General features: G+C 40.0%; 1 protein-coding gene across 2 annotated transcripts in view; it reads left to right on the top strand.

Annotated features, from left to right (window-relative positions):
* The first annotated feature begins 8442 nt into the window (after positions 1–8442).
* Positions 8443–22751, top strand: part of ZNF208 (zinc finger protein 208) — a 49548-nt gene continuing 35239 nt past the window's right edge. Inside the window, exons 1-2 of one of the 2 annotated variants that reach the window (XM_055372301.2) lie at positions 8443–8625; positions 22591–22722. In XM_055372301.2, coding sequence (XP_055228276.1) covers positions 22705–22722 — 18 coding nt within the window. In that variant the 5' untranslated portion in view covers positions 8443–8625; positions 22591–22704. The remainder of the gene's footprint in view (positions 8626–22590; positions 22723–22751) is intronic. The other variant, XM_055372302.2, reaches the window with a different exon arrangement.

Raw genomic sequence — 22751 nt, 5'->3', positions numbered from 1 at the left:
TCATAAATAGAAGATTCTAATGATAAGCTTTTAATAAATAAGCACTAAAGAAAACTAGAGGTAAATTTCATCATTATATATGCTGTTCTCACACAATATATGCTACATATATTCTTAAAGATTATGTGCTATTCTTACACAAAATGAAACTGCTGTAATTTAACTTTAGAAGCAAAGAATAGTCTTACCTTGCCAAATTAAAAAAAAATGTCTTGCTGAATATAATTAAAGCCTCTGATATATAAAACAAATATCTGGGAAGAACTTATTTTATTATTTAAATATAGGCTGAAGAAAGTGAATGGAAATCGTGTAATTCCTTTCTGCCTGCAGCAAACTTAAATTTATAATTAAATATTTTAGTAAATATGGAATGCCTACTAATTTACTGCTGGCATAACATTTAAATTCTAACATATTATCCTAAATGTCTAAAACTAAAATAACAGAGAAATTTGAAATAGAAAATAGAAAGTAAAAATGTATAGGGAGAGCGACATCAGTGAAATTAAAAAAATAAAAAATAAAAGTTGACATTTTCTTATCCCCTGACAGCAAGAAAACTGTGAGCCAGCCCTGAAAAAAAATGTGTTTATGAGAGATCCAGGCATCCTGGCTCATATCTGTAATGATAGCTACATAATACACTCAGTTTGAAGAATTTCTTCAGGATAGGATTTCAAGACCAGCCTGTGTTATGTAGAAAGACTTCATCTCTAAAACAAGTACCTTCAAAAGAGCTTTGAGATCCAAGGATGGAGTTGTGAAACTGCTAAAGCCCAAGACTGAGGAACTGTCTTTTCATGAGACCGGCTTCCATTAAGGTGGCAAACTACAGGACCTCTGTTCTTGGCTACGGACCAAAAAATAGCCAACCCAACTTGCTCCCACTGAGAATTCTGAACTTACCCTATAATCATTCCAAACTCCTCCCAGCCACAGCCTAGGAGAGCTCCTGCTGTACAAGAGGCCTGGAGGAAGACACCCATTGTAGCCATACAGTTTAATGTTTTACTTCTAACTCCAAGCCACAGTTCATGGCCAATTCTGCCTTGGTAGAATCCCACACAGTGACCTGGGAAGACCCTCTCTAGTACTCGGTGAAAGGCATCCTCATCCACATCCTGATGTAAGCCCCACCATATACAGACCTGACTGCAACAACTTCCCCTCGTGTCTGCTCTACAGATGAAAGTCCTGAAGAATATTCAGTCTGTCCAATAATAAAATGGGAATTACAACTACCCAAACCTTCTGTAACAAGCCAACTAAAGGTAAATCCTATGCAGAGGCAGCAGCTTTTTGATCAACCTACCACTTCTCTCTATTACAAATAAAAAGGGCATCCTATAAATATGGGGGCCCAACAAAAGAAGATCTTTACCTCTTGTAACCAGTTTATATAAACTTGAAGAGGTTTTCACTCCGTGAAATTTACAAAAACCAATGCAATGCAAAATTATATTGTCTCCATTGCCAATGCTTCTATTTTAACATAACCCTGGAAGTATGTGGCAGAAGAATTAGGCAAAAAAAATTGTTTAACGCCATTGAAATTGAAGACAAATAAATACAAAGTTGCTGTTTGCAAATCATATAATCTTATATATTAAAAAAAAAAACATAAACAGTACATTTAAGGCCAGACACGGTGGCTCACATCTGTAATCCTAGCACTTTGGGAGGCTGAGGCAGGCAGATCACCTAAGGTCAGGAGTTCTAAATCAGCCTGGCCAATATGGTGAAACCTTGTTTCTACTAAAAACACAAAAATTAGCCATGCATGATGATGGGTGCCTGCAGTTCCCCTTACTTGGGAGTCTGAGGCAAGAGAATTACTTGAACTGGGGAGGCAGAGGTTGCAGCGAGCCAAGATCACACCACTGCAATCCAGCTTGGGCGAAAGAGCGAGACTCCATCTCAAAGAAAAAAAATTTTTTTAGCCTAAAATGTTAGTTCTGTGCTTCAGACATATAAATTTTCTTGTTTCACCTAAGTTGTCCCTTAAGAAATGCAATGAGAGAGACAACAACAGAAAAATATTGGGGGACTTTTGTACTTTACTTATAGCATTAGACATGTCATCAAGACAGAAAGTCAAAGAAAGAAAGAAACAAAAACAATGCACTTAAACTATACCTTAGAACAAATGGACTTAACAGATATTTACAGAATGTTCTACCCAACAACTGCAGAATATACATTCTTTTCATCAGCACATAAAACATTCTTCAAGATAGACCATATGATAGGCCACAAGACAAGTCTGAATTATTATTATTTTTTGTGTGTGTGACAGAGTCTTGCTCTGTCACCAAGGCTGGAGTACAATGGCACAATCTCGGCTCACAGCAACATCTGCCTCCCAGGTTCAAGGGATTCTCCTACCTCAGCCTTCCGAGTAGCTGGGATTACAGCCACATGCCACCATGCCTGCCTAATTTTTGTATTTTTAGTAGAGATGGGGTTTCACCATGTTGGCCAGGCCGGTTTTGAACTTCTAACCTGAGGTTATCCACCTGCCTTGGCCTCCCTAAGTGTTAGGATTAAAACATGAGCCACCATGCTCAGCCCCTGAATAAATGTAAGAATATCAAAATTATATCAAGTACTGTCTTAGGGCACAGTGGAATAAAATTAGAAATCAGTTCCAATAGGAACACTCCAAACCATACAAATACATGAAAATTAAATAAACTGCTCCTGAATGATCATTGGTTCCACAATGAAATCAAGATGGAAATTAAATAATTCTTTAAACCGAGTAATAGTGACACAATATATTAAAACCTTTGGGATACAGCAAAAGTGGTGCTAAGAGGAAAGTTCATAGCATTAAATACATGCATCAAAAAGTTCAAAGAAGCACAATAAACAACCTAAGATTACACCTCAAAGAACAAGAGAAACAAGAACAAACCAAACCCAAACCCAGCAGAAAGATAAATAAATAAATAAATAACAAAGATCAGAGCAGAACTAAATAAAATTGAAATTTAAAAAAAATACAAAAGATAAAACAACAAGCTAGTTATTTGAAAAGATAAACCAAATTGATAGACTATTAGTGAGATTAACCCAGAAAAGCAGAAGGATGATCCAAATATGCTCAATTAGAAATAAAAGATCATTCAAAGCTACTATGAATACCTTTACATGCTCAAACTAGAAAACCCAGAGGAGTTCAATAAATTCCTGGAAATATACAAACCTCCTAGATTAAACCTGGAAGAAATAAAAGCTCTGAACAGACCAATAACAAGTACCAAGATTAAACTAGTAATAAAAAATTGCCAGCTGGGTGCAGTGGCTCATGCCTGTAATCCTAGCACTTTGGTAGGATGAGGTGGGTGGATCACTTGACGTCAGGGGTTTGAGACCAGTCTGATCAACATGGCAAAACCTCATCTCTACTAAAAATACAAAAATTAGCCAGGCATGGTGGTTTGTGCCTGTAATTCCAGCTACTCGGGAGGTTGAGGAAGGAGAATCACTTAAACCCAGGAGGCAGAGGTTGCAGTGAGTCAAGATTACACCACTGCACTCCAGCCTGGGTGACAGAGCAAGACTCAAGAAAAAAAAAAAAAATGCCAACAAAAAAAGTCCAGGACAAGATGGATTCGTAGCTCAATTCTGACATTCAAATAATTGGTACCAGTCCTACTGCAACTATTCCAAAAGACAGAGAAAAAGGGAATCCTTCCTAAATCATTCTATGAAGCCAATATCACTCTAATACCAAGATCAGGAAAGACATAATAAAAGAAAACTGCACACCAATGTTCCTCATAAGCATAAATGCAAAAATCTTCAATAAAATACTAGCTAACCAAACACAGCAGCATATTAATAAGATAGTACACCATAATCGAGAACATTTTATGCCAGGGATTCAGAGATGATTTAACATAGGTAAGTCAATACATGTTTTACACCAAATAAACAGAATTAAAACCAAAAATTATATGATTATCTCAATATAAGCAGAAAAATCATTTGGCAAAATCCAGCATCCCTTTATGATTAAACTCCTCAGCAAAATCGGGATAGAAGGAACATATTGTAAGGTCATAAAAGCCATCTATGACAGGCCAGGCGTGGTGGCTCAAGCCTGTAATCCCGGCACTTTGGGAGGCCGAGGTGGGCAGATCACCTGAGGTCAGGAGTTTGAGATCAGCCTGGCCAACATGGTGAAAACTCGTCTGTTCAAAAATACAAAAATTAGCCAGGCATGATGGCGGGTGCCTAGTGGTCCCAGCTACTGGGGAGGCTGAGGCGGGAAAATCACTTGAGTCCAGGAGGCAAAGATTGCAGTGAGCGGAGATCCTGACATTGCACTCCAGCCTGGGCTGAGTGAGACTCTGTCTGGAAAAGAAAAAAAAAAAAAAAAAGCTATCTATTATAAACAGCCAACATTACACTGAACAGGAAAAAGTTGAAAGGATTTTTTCTGAGAACTGGAACAAGACAATAATGCCCACTCTCACCACTTCTATTTAACACACTAATGGACGTCTTAGCCAGAGCAATCAGAGTAAAGCAAAAAATAAACAGCATCAGCTGGGCGCAGTGGCTCACGTCTGTAATCCCAGCACTTTGGGAGGCCCAGGTGGGCAGATCATGAGGTCAGGAGTTCAAGAGCAGCCTGGCCAACGTGGTAAAACCCCGTCTCTACTAAGAATACAAAAATTAGCCAGGCATGGTGTCGAGTGGCTATAATCCCAGCTACTAGGGAGGCTGAGACAGGAGAATCACTTGAACTCGGGTGGCAGAGGTTGCAGTGAGCCGAGATCATGGCACTGCACTCCAGCCTGGGAGACAGAGTAAAACCTTGTCTCAAAAAGAAAAAAAAAAACTTTTCAATCTGATACATAAATTCAGTAAAATTTCAGGATACAAAATGAATGTGTACAAATTGGTGGCACTGGTGTACACTAACAGTGACCAAACTAATAATTAAATTGAGAACTCATCATTTTAAAATAGCTGCAAAAAAAAAAAAATTAGGAATATGTCTAGCCAAAGTGGTGAAAGATCTTTACAAGAAAAACTACAAAACGTTGCTGAAAGAAATCATAGACAACAAAAACAAATGGAAATGTATTTCATGCTTATGGATGAGTAGCACTCTTACTGTGACAATGATCAACCTACCAAAAGCAATCTACAAATTCAATGTGATTTCCATCAAAATAACATTATTATTCTTCACAGAACTAAAAAAAACCTAAAATTTATATAAATTAAAAAGAGAGCCTCCATAGTCAAAGCAACACTAAGAAAAATAAAACAAAACAAAACAAAACCAAAAACACACACAAAAAAATCTGAAGGCATCACATTATCTGACTTCAAACTATACTACAAGGCTATAGTTACCAAAACAGCATTGTATGGGTATAAAAATAGACATGTAGCCCAATGAAACAGAATAGCGAAATCAGAAATAAACCCAAATACTTACAGCCAACTGATCTTTGACAAAGTAAACAAAGATATAAAGTGGGGAAAGAACACCCTATTCAATAAATGGTGCTGGGATAATTGGGAAGCCACATATTGAAGAATAAAACTAGATCTTCAGCTGGGCGCAGTGGCTCATACCTGTAATCCCAGCACTTTGGGAGGTCGAGGTGGTTGGATCATGAAGTCAGGAATTCAAGGCCAGCCTGGCCAAGATGGTGAAACTCTGTCTCTACAAAAAATACAAAAAAAAAAAAAAAAAAAAAAAATTAGCCAAGTATGGTGGCGGGTGCCTGTAATCCTAGCTACTCAGGAGGCTGAGGCAGAGAATTGCTTGAACCCAGGAGCCAGAGGTTACAGTGAGCTGAGATCATGCCACTGTACTCCAGGCTGGGAACAGAGCGAGACTTGTCTCAAAAAAAAAAAAAAACAAAAACAAAAAAACGGATCTTCATCTCTCACCTTATACAAAAATCAACCCAAGATGGATCAAATACTTTAATCTAAGACCTGAAACAACCCGAATTCTAAAGCATTGAAAAAACTCTTCTAGGCATTGACTTAGGCAAAGAGTGCATGACCAAGAACCCCAAAGCAAATGCAACAAAAACAAAGACAGATGGGACTTAAAAAATTCTGAAAAGAAGATACACAAATGGCCAACAAACATAGAAAAAAAAATACTGAACATCACTAATGATTAATGATCAGGGAAATGCAAATCAAAACCACAATGTGATACCACCTTACTCTTGCAAGAATGACCATGATTGGCCGGGCATGGTGTGGCTCATGCCTGTAATCCCAGCACTCTGGGAGACCGAGACAGGTGAATCACCTGAGGTCAGGAGTTCCAGACCAGCCTGGCCAACATGGCAAAACCACGCCTCTACTAAAAATACTAAAATTAGCAGGGCGCGATGGCGTGTGTCTGTAATGCCTGCTACTCGGTAGGCTGGGGCTGGAGAATCGCTTGAACCCGGGAGGCGGAAGTTGCGGTGAGCCGAGATCGCACCACTGCACTCCAGTCTGGGCGACAGAGTGAGACTCCATCTCAAAAACAAACAAACAGAAAAGACCATAATTAAAACATCAAAAAATAGGCCAGGCACAGTGGCTCATGCCTGTAATCACAGCAAACTCCATCACAAAAAAAAAAACTCCATCTCAAAAAAAAAAAGAAAGAAATAGTGGATAAAAACCCAAATATTGTATGTCCTCACTTATAAGTGGGAGCTAAGCTATGAAGATGCAAAGGCATAACAATTATATAATGGGGCCGAGTGCGGTGACTCACGCCTGTGATCCCAACACAATGGGAGGCAGAGGTGGGCGATTACTTGAGGTCGGGAGTTCAAGACCAGCCTGACCAACATAGAGAAACCCTGTCTCTACTAAAAATACAAAATTAGCCGGGCATGTTGCGGCATGCCTGTAATCCTAGCTACTTGGGAAGGCTGAGGCAGGAGAATCGCTAGAACCTGGGAAGTGGAGGTTGTGGTGAGCCGAGATCACGCCACTGTACTCCAGCCCAGGCAACAAGAATGAAACTCTGTCTCAGAAAATAAATAAATAAATAAAATAATTATATAATGGACTCTGGGCACTCAGTGGGAACGGTGGGAGAGGGGGTGAGGAATGAAAGACTACACATTGGGTACAGTGCACACTGCTTGGGAGATTGGTGCACATAAATCTCAGAAATCACCACAAAAGAACTTATCCACGTAACCAAATACTACATATACCCCAAAACTATTGAAATATAATAATTTAAGACAAAAATAAAAAGCCCCAAACTCCCATAAGTTTAAGGTTACATGCTTTGGCTTTTTTTTAAGAAAGGGTCTCACTCTGTCACCCAGAATGGAGTGCAGTGGCTTGATCAGGGCTCACTGCAGCCACAACCTCCTGGGCTCAGGCAATACTCCTACTTCAGCCCCTGAATAGTTGGTACTACAAGTTCAGCTCACCATGCTAAATTAGCTGGGTGTGGTGGAGGGCGCCTGTAATCCCAGCTACTCGGGAGGCTGAGGCAGAAGAATTGCTTGAACCCAGGAGGCAGAGGTTGCGGTGAGCTGAGATCATGCCATTGCACTCTAACCTGGTGGACAGAGCAAGACTCTGTCTCAAAAAACAACAACAACAACAACAACAATAATAATAATAATAATTTAAGGTTGTTTCAAGTTAAAAAAAAGTCTATTAAAATAAAATAGAAAAAGTTAAAAAATATGAGATTATAAAATATATATGAAAATCTAGAGTGTTGAAAAGTGACAAATTTGATGGATTTATTTATAAGATTTTACTAAAATAGGTTTAGTTTTTTTGTTTTGTTTTTTGAGATGGTGTTTCACTCTTGTTGCGCAGGCTGGAGTGCAATGGCCCAACCTCGGCTCACTGCAATCTCCACCTCCTGGGTTCAAATGATTCTCCTGCCTCAGCCTCCTGAGTAGCTGGGATTACAGGCGCCCACCATCACGCCCGACTAATTTTTGTGTTTTTAGTAGAGAAGGGGTTTCACCCTATCGACCAGGCTGGTCTTGAACTTCTGACCTCCAGTGATCCGCCCTCCTCGGCCTCCCAAACTGTTGAGATTAAAGGCGTAAACCATCGCTCCCGGCCTTTAGTATTGATAACACACTATGACTAAAGTAAAAATTAATTTACTCTGGAACAAAAGTTTTATGTATTATTAACATGGCAGTAAAATATATTCGTTCACATTTCGAATACATTTAAAAAAAGAGAGAGTAAAGAAGAGATAGAATATTCGCATGCTCTGGGGTGGGCCTGGCTCAGCTCAGGGAGGAAGCCCTGCCTGAAAAGGCTGCAGCCTACGCTGGCTCTCTTTCTTCATTCAGCCTAGCATCTGATCACATCTTCTGTCACTCAGGGCCTGAAAGGGCGGGGCCTTAAACATTATCCAATCAGGGATGCTGGGCTGGGAACGTCCAATCAGGCAGGCAGCTGGAGGGGACAGGTCGGCTTCCGGGATGTGGTCGGTCCTTTGTCTCTCGCTGCAGCCGGAGGTCAAGGTCTCGTCCTTACTGCTCTGTGTCCTCTGCTCCTAGAGTCCCAGCCTCTGTGGCCCTATGACCTGCAGGTATTGGGAGATCCACAACTAAGTCGCCAGGACCCCCTGGAAGCCTAGAAATGGTGAGTGTGCCGGGTCCGACATCCGGAGAGAGTGGCCCGGGCTGTTTGGAACCGGTGGGAAGTGGCTGTGGCGGGACTCAGGCCTCCCCGCAGTCAGCTGCACATCTGTGCCCCGAGTTCTTGCCTAGCTCGACCTCAGTCCCCTTCAGCCATAAGATGGAGGCTGCGCTGACACCCGGTCCCCGGGCGTCCTGTCTCTTCCCTGCGCTGTGATTGTGCCCTGGCCTGGAGCCCTCTTGGGGCCGCTCTGCACCCGCAGCGCGGAGTCTCTCCCAGATGTGCAGGGACCATGAGAGGGTCGTGAGAGGAGAATCCTGACTTGGGGTGTGGGTTCATGAATGGGAAGAGCTTTGGTCCGTGAGGCTCCCAGTTCCTGTTTTCTCCTGTTAAAAATTTATGGAAGTCACCGCAAAAATATTAAAGAATTTAATCAAAGAGTGATTCCAAAATTGTAGAGCACCCAGCTATGGGTTGTAGTTAATGGTCTATTGAAGGGGTTTGACGGAAAGAGTTTTATAAGGTGCAAAACGAGGAAAACCACATTCAGTAATTGGTTAGGTACAGTTACGTAGTTTCTTGTTTTGTTTTATTTATTTATTTATTTTTGAGACGGAGTCTTCCCTCTGTCGCCCAGGCTGGAGTGCAGTGGCACGATCTTGTCTCACTGCAAGCTCCGCCTCCCGGGTTGACGCCATTCCACTGCCTCAGCCTTCCAATAGCTGGGACTACAGCCGCCCGCCACCATGCTCGGTTACTTTTTTGTATTTTTAGTGGAGAAAGGGTTTCACCATGTTAGCCAGGATGTTCTCGATCTCCTGACCTCGTGATCCGCCCGCCTCGGCCTCCCAAAATGCTGGGATTATAGGCGTAAGCCACCGCGCCCGGCCTTGTAGTTTCTTAATTTGTAACATCAAGATGGAAATTTCTTGGTTATGTAATCAGAGGTTAATTGGCAGTTTATAGTGTGTTAAGCCTGAAATTTTTTCCCCCAATGTAGTAATTTACAAAAAATGCATTTGAATTAGATTTTTTTTTTTTGAGACCAAGTCTCACTCTGTCGCCCAGGCTGGAGTGCAGTGGCGCCATCTGGGCTCACTGCAATCTCCGCCTCCCAGGTTCAAATGATTCTCCTGCCTCAGACTCCCAAGTAGCTGGGATTACAGGCATGCACCACCATGCCCTCTAACTTTGCATTTTTAACAGGGACGGGGTTTCACCATGTTGGTCAGGCTGGTCTCGAACTCCTGATTTCAAGTGATTCACCTGCTTCGGCCTCCCAAAGTGCTGGGATTACAGGTGTAAGCCGCCGCGCCTGGCCAAATTAGATTTTTTAAAAGTAGAAATTAGGAACTACAGCCTCCTCAGTCTAACTGCCAGCCACTTAATTATTTTCACACCCCACAAGGAATTGCTGTTTCCTTGCATTTTTTCACATGTGTCCCAAGCAGGACCTCAAGTCTATCTGCCACCCCCTATTTCTCCAGCCTGACTCTGGCTTGCAGTAAAATACTTAATTTCCAGTTCCTTCTGACATTCCCAAACGCCAATTTCCCCTCCCTTATTCACATGATCAACTATTTGTCCTTTAGTGTACATTTTGATACCTATGTTAATTATTTTTTGACAAAGCATTTGATGGCACATTTAAAAAGATTTGTTTTCTGTTTGTAAATATTTTTTCTTCTGTTTTCCGTAGACATAGATATCAGAATGTTTTTGGGTCAAGGTTTCCCTTTGGAAACTTTATAGGGAGATGTGTCCTCAGACACCCTTCAGTTTTTTCTTGGACCTGAGATTCAGTACTGTCTGGGGAAAAACTAAGATACCCGCCATGGCTATGTCTGTGAGAGTGTCTAGTGAATATCAGCTCCTGGGTCATTTTCTCCCATAAGACAACCTGAGGTACACAGTGTAGCCTCTCTCCTCCCATAACACAACATGAGATATGGAGTGTAGCCTCTCAAGAGAGCAGGTGAGTACCCTGGGGCTGAGAGGCATCTTCTGGTGTCCTGTTTTTTTGGAAAGCTAACCCCTTGAGATATTAGTGTTGTCTTTACCCAACGCAGCTTCCATTTCTTGGAGACACATTGCTGTTCAGACAATCAGATGCTGGTATTGAAGGGGAAACCAAAATAATTTTTGCCCCTGGATTCTCTTAGGGGACAGAAAAATAGTGAAATAAAAATGGTAAAAGGTTTGTGAAAAAAAAATAGCACTCCAAAGACAAAAAAAACTGACCCCAGTGAGATGGTGCAAGAACTTGCAAAGTAAAATGTACCTGGGGCACTCACTGGGGCATAGTTCAGAGTCTCCTGAGAGAATGGTTACTGAGCACTTAAGTGAACAGGATGGGGTGGGAGAATCTCTCAAGTAATTGGATGGCCTGACTTGACACATGAGTCAGACATATCTGTACCTTGAAATGATTAAATGCATTGTTCACTTATTTTGACCTCAGTTTTTTTTTTCTTTTTTCTTTTTTTGAGATAGAGTCTCATTCTGTCACCCAGGCTGGAGTGCAGTGGCATGATCTCTGCTCACTGCAACCTCCGCCTCCCGGGTTCAAGCAATTCTTCTGCCTCAGCCTCCTGAGTAGCTGGGACTACAGGTGTGCACCACCACGCCCGGCTAATTTTTGTATTTGTTGTAGAGACGGAATTTCACCACATTGACCGGGCTGTTCTCGAACTCCTGACCTTGTGATCTGCCTGCCTCAGCCTCCCAAAGTGGTGGGATTACAGGTGTGAGCCACCGCGCCCGGCCCTTTTTTTTTTTTTTTTTTTTTAAGACAGTGCTTTCCTCTGTCCCCAGGCTGGAGTGCAGTGGTGCAATCTCGGCTCACTGCAACCTCTGCATCACGAGTTCAAGTGATTCTCATGCCTCAGCCTCCCGAGTAGCTGGGACTACAGGTGCCCGCCACCACACCTGGCTACTTTTTGTATTTTTAATAGAGATGGGGGTTTGCCATGTTTACCGTGCTGTTTGAGCTCAAAATTCTGACCTCAAGTAATCTGCCTGCCTTGGCCTCCCAAAGTGCTGGGATTGCAGGTGTGAGCCACTGTGCCCGGCTGACCTCAGTTTTTTAACTGTAAATTGCATTTTATTAGTAGGGCTTGAAAGGTAAGAAAATATTTACAAAGGGCATAAAAAAAGGTGAGTTTCAAAAAACAGTATCTAATTATATATTTTATTTGTTGAAAATTCTCATTCACCTTTTATTTTCTCAGAGTGAATTTAGGAGTTTTTTCAGGTGTTACTTTTTTTTTTTTTTTTTTCTGGAGACAGAGTCTTGCTCTGTCCCCAGGTTGGAGTGCAGCGGCGGGATCTCACTGCAAGCTCCGCCTCCCAGGTTTACGCCCTTCTCCTGCCTTAGCCGAGAAGGGAGCCCGCCACCACGCCCAGCAAATTTTTTTGTATTTTTAGTAGAGACGGGGTTTCACCGTGTTAGCCAGGATGGTCTCAATCTCCTGACCTCATGATCCACCTGCCTCGGCCTCCTAAAGTGCTGGGATTACAGGCATGAGCCACCGTGCCCGGCCCTCAGGTGTGTTTTTTATGGCTGAGTGATTTCAAATAGAATTCCATCTAGCTTTTAGAATGTTAGCTACTGAGGAAAAAAATAAAAATTTTTCTTCCATTTTGGCTATAGAGAATTAATATATTTCCACAAGAAAATGTGGTAGATAATTGGTGAGTTACACAGATTCGTGAAAACATCAGTTTCTTTTCTTGCAGGGTGAATTTGCAAAAATAAATATCTTTGTTCTATATCCTGTTTTTCGATTTCTGAGTTTAATGGTAAATTTTATGTCATGAAACTTGGTACCTCCTAGAAGTGTTCCCATATAACTGTTTACCACATGATTTTTAATTCAAAAAATAAAATAATTCTTTATTGTCCAAAAGAAATAAATACAGTTGCTTCTCTTACTGAGGTACAAAAGGTAAGCATCTTAAAATTTTCTTATATGAACACTGTTTTTGAATCATTTTGCTGGATTTTTCAAACACTTAATTTCAAAAACTAAGTGAATGACTCTGACATGGTAAATTAAAGCTTGAGCCCAATGACTGCAAGCTAAGGTTAATTTTGAGCTAGCAAACGGAAGTTATTAAAGGCCCAGTTAGTTCCTTCTGGAAAGCCTTTCCTGCAGATGTCCCAGCGTGCTTACCCCAGCCATGGAAGAAGCCTCTATAGTGAGAAGCTACAGAGCCCTCGAAAGCTGGGGCCCCACAGGCAGATGCAGTTAAGGTTAAGATAGAAGAGGTTTGGGGGTATCTTACGGAACCCTAAACCTAACCCTAAACTGAACCCTAACCCTAAATTGTTAAACAGTAAATTGTTACTGTTTTGAGGCAGTTTTGAGAGGTTTTAAAATAAACCAGTTAGACGTACATTAAAAAAAAATTGAATTCCAAAGGAGTATTAACAACAGGAGGAAGTACCAACTATAAGATCTTTAAGGATTGCAAAGATTAGGTAGAAAAGGGCTTTTTTTCCTAGGGAAAAGCAAATAAGGTTAGAAAGAAGGTGAGGGGAATGTTTAAATGAAGGGTGAAATAATCAGATTTTAGATAGGAGAATGTTTTACCCTGAAGTCAGTGTGTTCTTAGGAGTGTTCTTCAGACACTGAATCTGCAGTAGCATAAAATGAGGTTGTATGGTGGCTCAGACTGAGAGTAGCTCAGAGTTCAGGATCCTGTGGGAAGAAAATAAACTTAAGTTTGATTAAAAGGTATTTTATGTTGACCACTGAAGGCAAATTCAGCTGATTTTTTTAATGAGAAGAAGAAGAAAATATGCAGACTGTTTTCCTGGTTGTGTAGTAGGTAAGAAAAGAGCACCATCTAAGTCATGATGAGAAGGGTGTTTCTTTTCATAAGTGTTCCTGGAGAACACAGAGGATAGAGAATTTTACTAATCCCGGCTATTTATTATCTATATGCTTCATCTTTTCCCACCTCTTTTCTTGGTTCTATACTTTTCTTCCATTTGACTTTTTGGGGGTTGTATATTTTATTTGAAGCCAGTAAGTATAACTAGTGTTCTGCTGAGTTCTGTGAGTAGCTGTATCAGATTATTGAATTTCAAAAAGGTTATGGGAGTCCCCAATTTTTAAACAGTAGGTCAGAAGCATAGATGAGCCCATGGAGTTTGTGACTGGCATCTGCAGTGAGGACAATGTTGTGGGACTGAGCCCTGAATCAGGGTCTGTGCTGACTCTGGGTGGTGTCAGAATTCAAGTGTTAGACAATGAGTTGCTGTTGGAGAATTGTTGGTGTTCATCAAACTCTGCAGATTTGGTGCCAGAAGAAAGATATCACAGACTCCTGGCCTGGAATGAAACTCTGGGTGTCTGGGAATGGGAAGCTCTGATCTCCTCTACACAGGCTGTCACACTGCCCCTTGTTCTTTGATTTCAGATCTCTTCCCAGGGTGATAGAGGACTGAAAACTTAAAAGAGATCTGATGACAAACCCCCTTTTGCCACAGCTGCCAGCAGAGGATTTCCACCCACTCACAAACACCCACTTGACATTGATGTGTCCACACTCCTCTCTGGACAAGGCACCACCCTCAGGAATTTTACCACAGCATTTTTGATCCTAGTGGTTTTTTTGGCCAAAAACATACAAAAGTGTCTACAAGTCTCCTGGCATATCTCTATCTCTATTTTCAGACACTGAATCTGCAGTAGCAACCTGTTTTCTCCACCAGCCTAGGGTTCATAATCTTATCTGCCTGCATGGACCCAGAAATAAATCAGAGTAAGCCCCACCTGGGCCACTGTCTATAGCACAAACCAGTCCTTCCACCTGCATTGCACTCTCTCCAACCCAGGGACTTTGTTTTCTTTTAACTTTTATTTTTGGTTGGTTCAGGGGTACACATGCAGCTTTGTTATACAGCTAAAATTATGTCATGGGAGTTTGGTGCACAGATTATTTTGTCACTGCAGTACTAATCATAGCACCAAAAAGGTACTTTTTCTGACCCTTTTAGGCCTCCCACCCTCCACCCTCTACTAGGCCTCAGTGTCTTTTTTCCCCTCTGTGTTCATGTGTTCTTATTTAGCTCTTACTTATAAATAATAACATGCATTTGGTTTTCTGTTTCTGTATCAGTTTTCTAAGAATAATGATCTCCAGCTTCATCTGTGTTGCTGCAAAGGACATAATCTTTTTTTTGTTTGTTTTTTTTGTTTTTTTTATGGCCACACAGTATTTCATGAATTCGTGGTGTTTATGTACCATATTTGTTCGTTTGTTTGGTTTGAGATGGAATCTTGCTGTGTCACTCAGGCTGGAGTGCAGTGGCATGATCTCGGCGCACTCAAACCTCCACCTCCCAGGTTCAAACAATTCTGCCACAGCCTCTGGAGTAGCTGGGATTACAGGCATGTGCCACGATACTCAGCTAATTTTTGTATTTTTAGTATAGATGGGGTTTTGCCACGTTGACCAGGCTGGTCTCGAACTCCTTACTTCAGGTGATCTGCCGCCTTGGCCTCCCAAAGTGCTGGGATTACAAGTGTGAGCCACCATACCCAGCCCATATTTTGTTTTTATTAAGTTTATTAATAAAGTTTTTAATGTTTTTGTTATTTTTGGAGACAGGGTCTCACCTTTTTCCCAGGCTGGAGTGCAGTGGTGTGATCTTGGCTCGCTGAAACCTCAACCTCTCAGGCTCAAGCAATCCTCTTCTACCTAACCAAGTAGCTAAGACTAAAGTCTGTGCCACCATGCTTAGCTAATTTTTATTTTTGTATTTTTTTTTTTATAGATGGGATTTTGCCATGTTGTCCATGCCTGTCTCAAACCCCTGAGCTCAGGCAATCCACCTAGCTCAGCCCCGAAGTGCTGGATTACAGACATGTGCCATCATGCCCGACCATACTATATTTTCTTTATCTAGTCTACCAGTGATAGGCATTTAGGTTGATTCCATGTCTTTGCTGTTGTGAATAGTGCTGCAATGAACGTGATTGTGCATGTGTCTTTAGGATAGAATAATTTATATATTTTTAGGTATATACCCAATTGTGAGGTTACTGGGTCAAATGGTAATTTGTTTTTAGTTTAGTGAGGAATCACCACACTGCTTTTCACAATGGTTGAATTATAATAATGGCCATTCTCACTGGTTTGAGATGATTTCTTGTTGTGGTTTTCTTTTGCATTTCTCTAATGATTAGTGATGAGCATTTTTTTATATGCTTGTTAGCCACATGTTTGTCTTCTTTTGAAGGCAAACGTCTTTTTCATGGTTTTTTTGGTCTTCTTTTTAGTTTTTTTTTCTTGTAAACTTGTTTTAGTTCCTTATGGATTCTAGATAGTAGACCTTTGTCAGAAGCATAGTTTGCAAATATTTTCTATTATTTGGTAGGATGTCTGTTTACTGTGTTGATAGTTTCCTTTGCTGTGAAAAAGTTTAATTAGGTCCCATTTGTCAGTTTTTGCTTTTGTTGCAATTGCTTTTCATATCTTCATCATGAAATCTTTGCCAGTTTCTATGTCTAGAATGGCACTTCTTACCTTCCAGGGTTTTTTAAAATATATCCTTTTTAAGATTAACATTTAAGTCTTTTATTTACCTTGAGTTGATTTTTTTGTATGGTGTTATAAAAGGGTCCAGTTTCAATCTACTACATAGTGCTAGCTAGTTATTCTAGCACCATTTATTAAATAGGAAATTCTTCCCACATTCCTATTGTCACCTTTGTTGAAGATCAGATGGTTTTAGGTGTGTGGCATTATTTCTGGGCTCCCTATTCTGTTGCATTGGCCTATGAGTTTGTTTTTGTACCAGTACCATGTTGCTTTGTTTACTGTAGCACTGTTGTGTAGTTTGAAGTCAGGTAATGTAATGCCTTCAGCTTTGTTGTTTTTGCTTATGATTTCCTTGGCCATTCAGGCTCTTTTTTGGTTCCATGTGAATTTTAAAATAGTTTGTTCTTTTAGTTCTGTTAAAAATATTTTGGTGGTTTGATTAAATTAGCATTACATCTGTAAATTTAAGCAGTTTGACCATTTTTATGATAGTGATCTTTTTTATTCATGAGCATAAAGTTGCTTTCCATTTGTTTGTGTCATCTCTGGCTTCTTTAAGCATTGTTTTGTAATTCTTGTCATAGAGATCTTTTACCTTTCTGGTTATCTGTATTTCTAGATATGTTATTCTTTTCTGTGGCAGTTGTGAATGGGATTGTGTTTTCGATTCGGATTTGGCCTAGGTGTTCTTGATATATTGGGTTGCTACTAATTTTTGTACATTTCTTTTGTGTCCTGAGACTTTACTGAAGTTGTTTGTAAGTTTAAAGAGCTTTTCTGCTGAGAGTATATGGGTTTCCAGATGTAGAATCATGTTGTTTGCAAATAAGGATAGTTTGACTTCCTCTCTTTTTGTTTGGATGCCTTTTATTTTTATCTTTTGCCTGATTGCTCTGGCTAAGACTGCCAATTTTATGTTGAATATATGAGTGTTGAGAGAAGGCATCCTTGTCTTGTGCCAGTTTTCAAGAAGGAATGCTTCCAGGTTTTGTCCATTCAGTATATTGGCTGTGGGTTTGTCATATATAACTTACTATTTTGACGTATGCATCTTCAATGCCTAGTTTGTTGAGGGTTTTTAACATGAAAAATGTTAAATTTTATTGAAAGCTTTTTGTGCATCTATTGAGATAATCTTGTGGTTTCTGTCTTTAATTCTGTTTATGTGATGAATCACATTTATTGATTTCTGTATGTTGAACAAACCTTAAATCCCCAAAATAAACCATAGTTGATCATAGTGGATTAGCTTTTTGATATGCTGCTGGATTTGGTTTGCCAGTAGTTTGTTGAAGATTTCTTTTCTTTTCTTTTTTCTTTTTTTTTTTTTGAGATGGAGTCTCACTGTGTCATCCAGGCTGGAGTGTAGTGGTGCAATCTTGGCTCACTGCAACCTCTGCCTCCCAGGTTCAAGTGATTCTCCTGCCTCAGCCTCTTGAGTAGCTGGGATTACAGGTGTGTGCTACCATGCCCAGCTAATTTTTTGTGTGTTTTTAGAAGAGACAGGGTTTCATCATGTTGGCTAGGCTGGTCTTGAACTCCTGACCTCAGGAAATCGGCCCACCTTGGCCTCCCAAAGTTCTGGGATTACAGGCATGAGCCACCAGGCCCAGCCATTTGTTGAAGATTTTTGCATCAATTTTCAAGGATATTGGCCTGAAGTTGCCTTTTTTTGTTTTATCTCTGTTAGGTTTTGGTATCAGAATGATGCTATTCTTACATAATGAGTTGGAGAGGAGTTTCTTCTTTTTATTCTTTTGAAATTGTTCTAGTAGAAATAATATCAGCTTCTATTTGTACATCTGCTAGAATTCAGCTGTGAGTATGTCTGGTCCTGAGCTTCATTTAGTTGGTAGGCTATTTATTACTAATTCAATATTTTGAGCTTATCTATGTATTTAGGGCTTTGATTTTTTTTTTTTTTTTTTTTTTTTTTTTTTTGAGGTGGAGTTTCGCTCTTGTTGCCTAGGCTAGAGTGCAATGGCTCGATCTCAGCTCACTGCAACCTCCGCCTCCCAGGTTCAAGCAATTCTCCTGCCTCAGCCTCCCGAGTAGCTGAGATTACAGGCATGCACCACTATGCCTGGCTAATTTTGTATTTTTAGTAGAGACGGGGTTTCCCCAGGTTGAGGCTGGTCTCGAACTCCTGACCTCAGGTGATCCACCCACCTCAGCCTCCCAAAGTGCTGGGATTACAGGCGTGAGCCACCACACTCAGCCCAGGGCTTTGATTTTTTTGTGTGTGTGTTCAGTCTTGGGAGGATGTGTTTGTTCAAGAATTTTTTCATTTCTTCTAGATTTTGTTTGTTTGTTTGTTTATATGCATAGCAGACTTCAGTATATTTTTGTGGGGTCAGTGCTAATGTCTCTTTTTGTTATTTCTAATTGTGTTTATTTGTATCTTCTTCATTAATCTAGCTAGTAGTTTATTTACCTTTTTAAAAAATAGATTTAATACCTGAATCTCTTGATATTTTGTAATTTTTCATGTCTAAATCTCCTTCAGTTCAGATCTGATTTTGGTTATTTCTTGTCTTTTGCTAGCTTAGGGGCTGATTTGCTTTTGTTGCTCTCAGTCTTTTATTTATGATGTCAGGTTGTTAAACTGAGATCTTTCTAACTTTTTGATCTGGGGGTTTAATGCTATAAATTTTTCTTTTAACATTGCTTTAGCTGTATTGCAGGGATTCTGGTGTGTTGTATTTTTGTTCTTATTTGTTTCAAAACACTTCTTGGTTTCTGCCTTAATTTCATTATTTACCAAAAAGTTATTCAAGTGTAGGCCATTTAATTTTTATTTAATTGTATAGTTTCCAGTTGTTTCATTGGTATTGAATCATTTTTTTCTTAAGCTGTAATCTGTGTGTGTGGTTTGTATCATTTTTGGATTTTTGAATTTGCTGAGAATTGTTTTGTTTCTGATTGTGTGGTCAATTTTAGAGTATGTGCCACGTGGTGATGAGAAGAACGTATATTACGGTATTTTTCGATGAAGAGTTCTGTAGATGTCTATTAGGACTGTTTGGTCAAGTGTTGAGTTCAAGTCGTAATATTGTTGTTAATTTTCTTCTTCAATGATCTGTCCATTAGTGCTTGTCAGATGTAGTCTCCGATTATTACTGTGTCAGATTCTGAGTCTCTTCATGGGTCTCTAAGAACTTGCTTTATTCATGTGAACCCATCGAGTTTTTTTTATAACACCTTTCTCTCTTCTGATTTTCCCCCCATAAACATTCTTTCAAGTGCACACAGTGTGCAAAATTCAGATGTCCAAGAGTTCAAGAACTTGTCCAGAGACCTGGCTGTTGTAAGACAAAATATAAATTAGAAATAAGAGGCTTTATTCTCATATGTGAAAATAAGGGAGGATAACTTGCTGATTTTTATAAAAGGTTTAGATTATATGTATATATTTTTTCTGCTTTTTGAAATATATGTAAATCATATTAGCAATAACACAAACCATTTGCCATTCTTTTTGACTCAGAATTGTCTTTATCTGGGACCTGAGATTCATTGCTTTCTTTTTGTCTTGGCAAAAGATTGTTTTTTTTTGTCTTTAGTCTTTAAAGTAGACACAAATTTGTTCAGAGTAAAGTTCATTTCAAGAGCATAAAAAAGTTGAGCACAAAGATTGGATTAAATTCAGCAATACAGAATAATAAAGACTAAAAGATCCTGAGTAAGTTCTTTGGCAGAAACCTGATTATCCAAGGTGATTATTTGCTGGCTGACATACTTACACTGCAAAAGCCAGAAGAGTTCAGTGTATAAACTGAACAGTGGAGTCTGTTGTACTTGGGTTACTTCAGTACAGTTAGTATAGTTATGTGTAGTGTTTGTAGACAACCTGCATTCATATAAACAGTATTTTCTACAATAGTATGAATTTAAGGCCACATATTTACTTTGATTGAATTCCTTAGCTATTTTAATATTATTCATATTTTTGAAATATAGTGTTTCAACTGAAGTATAGTTCAGATAATTTTTAAAAATCTTACATACATTATGACTAGTACATAAAAATATTCATACTTATATATTTGTATCTGATATCCAAAAAAATTTACCATTAAATCATTACAGTAGATATTAGTCTGACATGCATATTAATTTATCCAATGGGAATAAATTATAGGTATATAATTTATAAATTATAGCATAAAATTATGCTATAAAATTATAGCATAATTTTAGTCTCATATATTTTACCAAATTAGCTTGCTACTATTACAGGACAAAGACAAGTGATATGGCTACCCAAAAACCGTAATTGCTCTCCAGTTAGCTATGTTGCAAGCTCTAATATATTCTACTATATTAACACAGTCAGATTTCAATTTTTATAAAAAAGTGCTGGTGGAAGTTGTCAGATATATTCCAATATATCTCACATTCAATGGTTAGGAAATAAGAGAACAGCAGAGATGGAAGATAAATCTTTTAAAATTCTGCTGAGAGCTGGACGCCGTGGCTCATGCCTGTAATCCCAGCATTTTGGGAGGCCAAGGTGGGTGGATCACCTGAGGTCAGGAGTTTGAGACCAGCCTGGACAATGTGGTGAAACCTCGTCTCTACCAAAAATAACAGAATTAGCCAGGTGCGGTGGTGTGTGTCTACAGTCCCAGTCATTTGGGAGGCTGAGACAGGAGAATTGCTTGAACCCGGGAGGCAGAGTTTGTAGTGAGCCAAGATCACACCATTGCACTCCAGCCAGGGCAACAAGAATGAAACTCCTTGGCCGGGCGTGGCAGCTCACGCCTGTAATCCCAGCACTTTGGGAGGCCGAGGCAGGTGGATCACGAGGTCAGGAGATCGAGACCATCTTGGCTAACATGGTGAAACTCCGTCACTACTAAAAATACAAAAAAAAATTAGCCGGGCATGGTGGCACACGCCCATAGTCCCAGCTACTCAGGAGGCTGAGGCAGGAGAATGGCGTGAACCCAGAAGGCGGAGCTTACAGTGAGCCGAGATCGCGCCACTGCACTCCAGCCTGGGCGACAGAGTGAGACTCTGTCCAAAAAAAAAAAAAAAAAAAGAATGAAACTCTTATCTCAAAAAAAAAATTTTTTTTTGCTGAGAATGTGCCCCCTTTATTCAATAATGCTCATGTTTCCCTTGCTGAGAGTAGCTATGCACTTTGGGTGTTTGGAGAGAAATTCTTCTTAGGGAAATATTTTCTGGCTGACTTGATCAATCTTATATCTAATCTCAGTTTTTTCTTAAGACACTTTTAACTTTTTTCTCTCAACATAATCTTTCTCAGAATGAGAGCAGTTTTTTCTCTCCAATGCATTGTGTGTCTGTTTGAGAAGCCCTATTAGTATCCCGTGATGTCTATGAAAGACGTGAGCTGTCACAGTGAGAGCTCTCAGAGCTATCTCTATCTGGACTCATGCTAAAATCCAGCAGTATTTTTTTCATGTCACCATTATAAATAAAACTGAGGCTGAAACACTGCTCCCTTTTCTATTATGGTGAAGGTGCAATTCTACCCAGGAGGCCTGCAGGCTGTTCTCCTGCTACTCCGGCTTCACTGTCTGATGTGGCACTGGAGTGCTGCTGTGGCAAATGGGGTTCACCTAAGATGTGAGTTTCCAGCTGTGAGCCCTGTGCTGTGGGCTGTGCCTCAGTGGCAGATGGTAGGGGTCAAGAGAGTACACTAGCCACCAAGAGAGGGAAAGCAGGAGTGCTCTAGCCCACTGCTCAAGGAGTAGAGAGCTATCGCTTTAAAATGTAAATAGCCAAAAAGGTAGCACCCAAATCAACACTTTTTGTAGAAGAGTCAAAGCCTACTTTCAGTAGGCACCGGGGTTCAAGTTGCAAAACTACTTCCAGTCATGAAGATGTGAAAAGTTTATTTTGTCATTGATTATAACCAATTAGCATATAGGGATGGCCTTCCCAACTACCATGTGAATTTAGGATGAACTATGTATGACATGGTGCTGTAAATTCTACTTGTAGATGAATTATGGTGACTGTCTTTCTGTCTTTGCAATCTCTTGAGCAAATTGACTGTAATGCATGTCACATTCACATGTAATTGTGTAATAAAACAATTTTCTTTCTATTCTGTTATTGTGGAGTTCCTCTGGGGCTGAAGAAAATTTTGCTTCTAATTATATTTCCCAAACCTTGTCTAGAATTACCAGACATAATACAAACGCATAAGGTGCCAACTAAGCTTTACTCTAGATGGGCCTTTTCCACTCAGGCTTCCAGTCAATTCACAGTTGTGCTGTGAAGTGCATGCTGTCCCCTAAATATGCAGGTGGAATTGTGTCTCTACGTACTTGGTATCTATCATCCTCTACAGTCACTTTTAGAGAGGCTAGAACAGATTTCTACAAACTTCATAGGTCAGATATTAACCATTTTACCTCTTTCAATGACTTGTGTCTTCAGACCTGAAACTGATTCAGTGACCATGGGGCACAGAAACCCAATCAGAGTAAAATATGTGCACTGAGTAGACCTGTAGACGTGAGAATCCACTTCTCCCTCCCTCCTCATGCGAAAATGCCCACAAATGTTCAGGTAACACCTGTTGCTACTTTACCCATGCA

This window comes from Gorilla gorilla, chromosome 20 (assembly GCF_029281585.2).
Source record: "Gorilla gorilla gorilla isolate KB3781 chromosome 20, NHGRI_mGorGor1-v2.1_pri, whole genome shotgun sequence".
Taxonomy (NCBI): Eukaryota; Metazoa; Chordata; class Mammalia; order Primates; family Hominidae; genus Gorilla; species Gorilla gorilla.
This window is presented reverse-complemented; position numbering and strand designations above follow the sequence as displayed.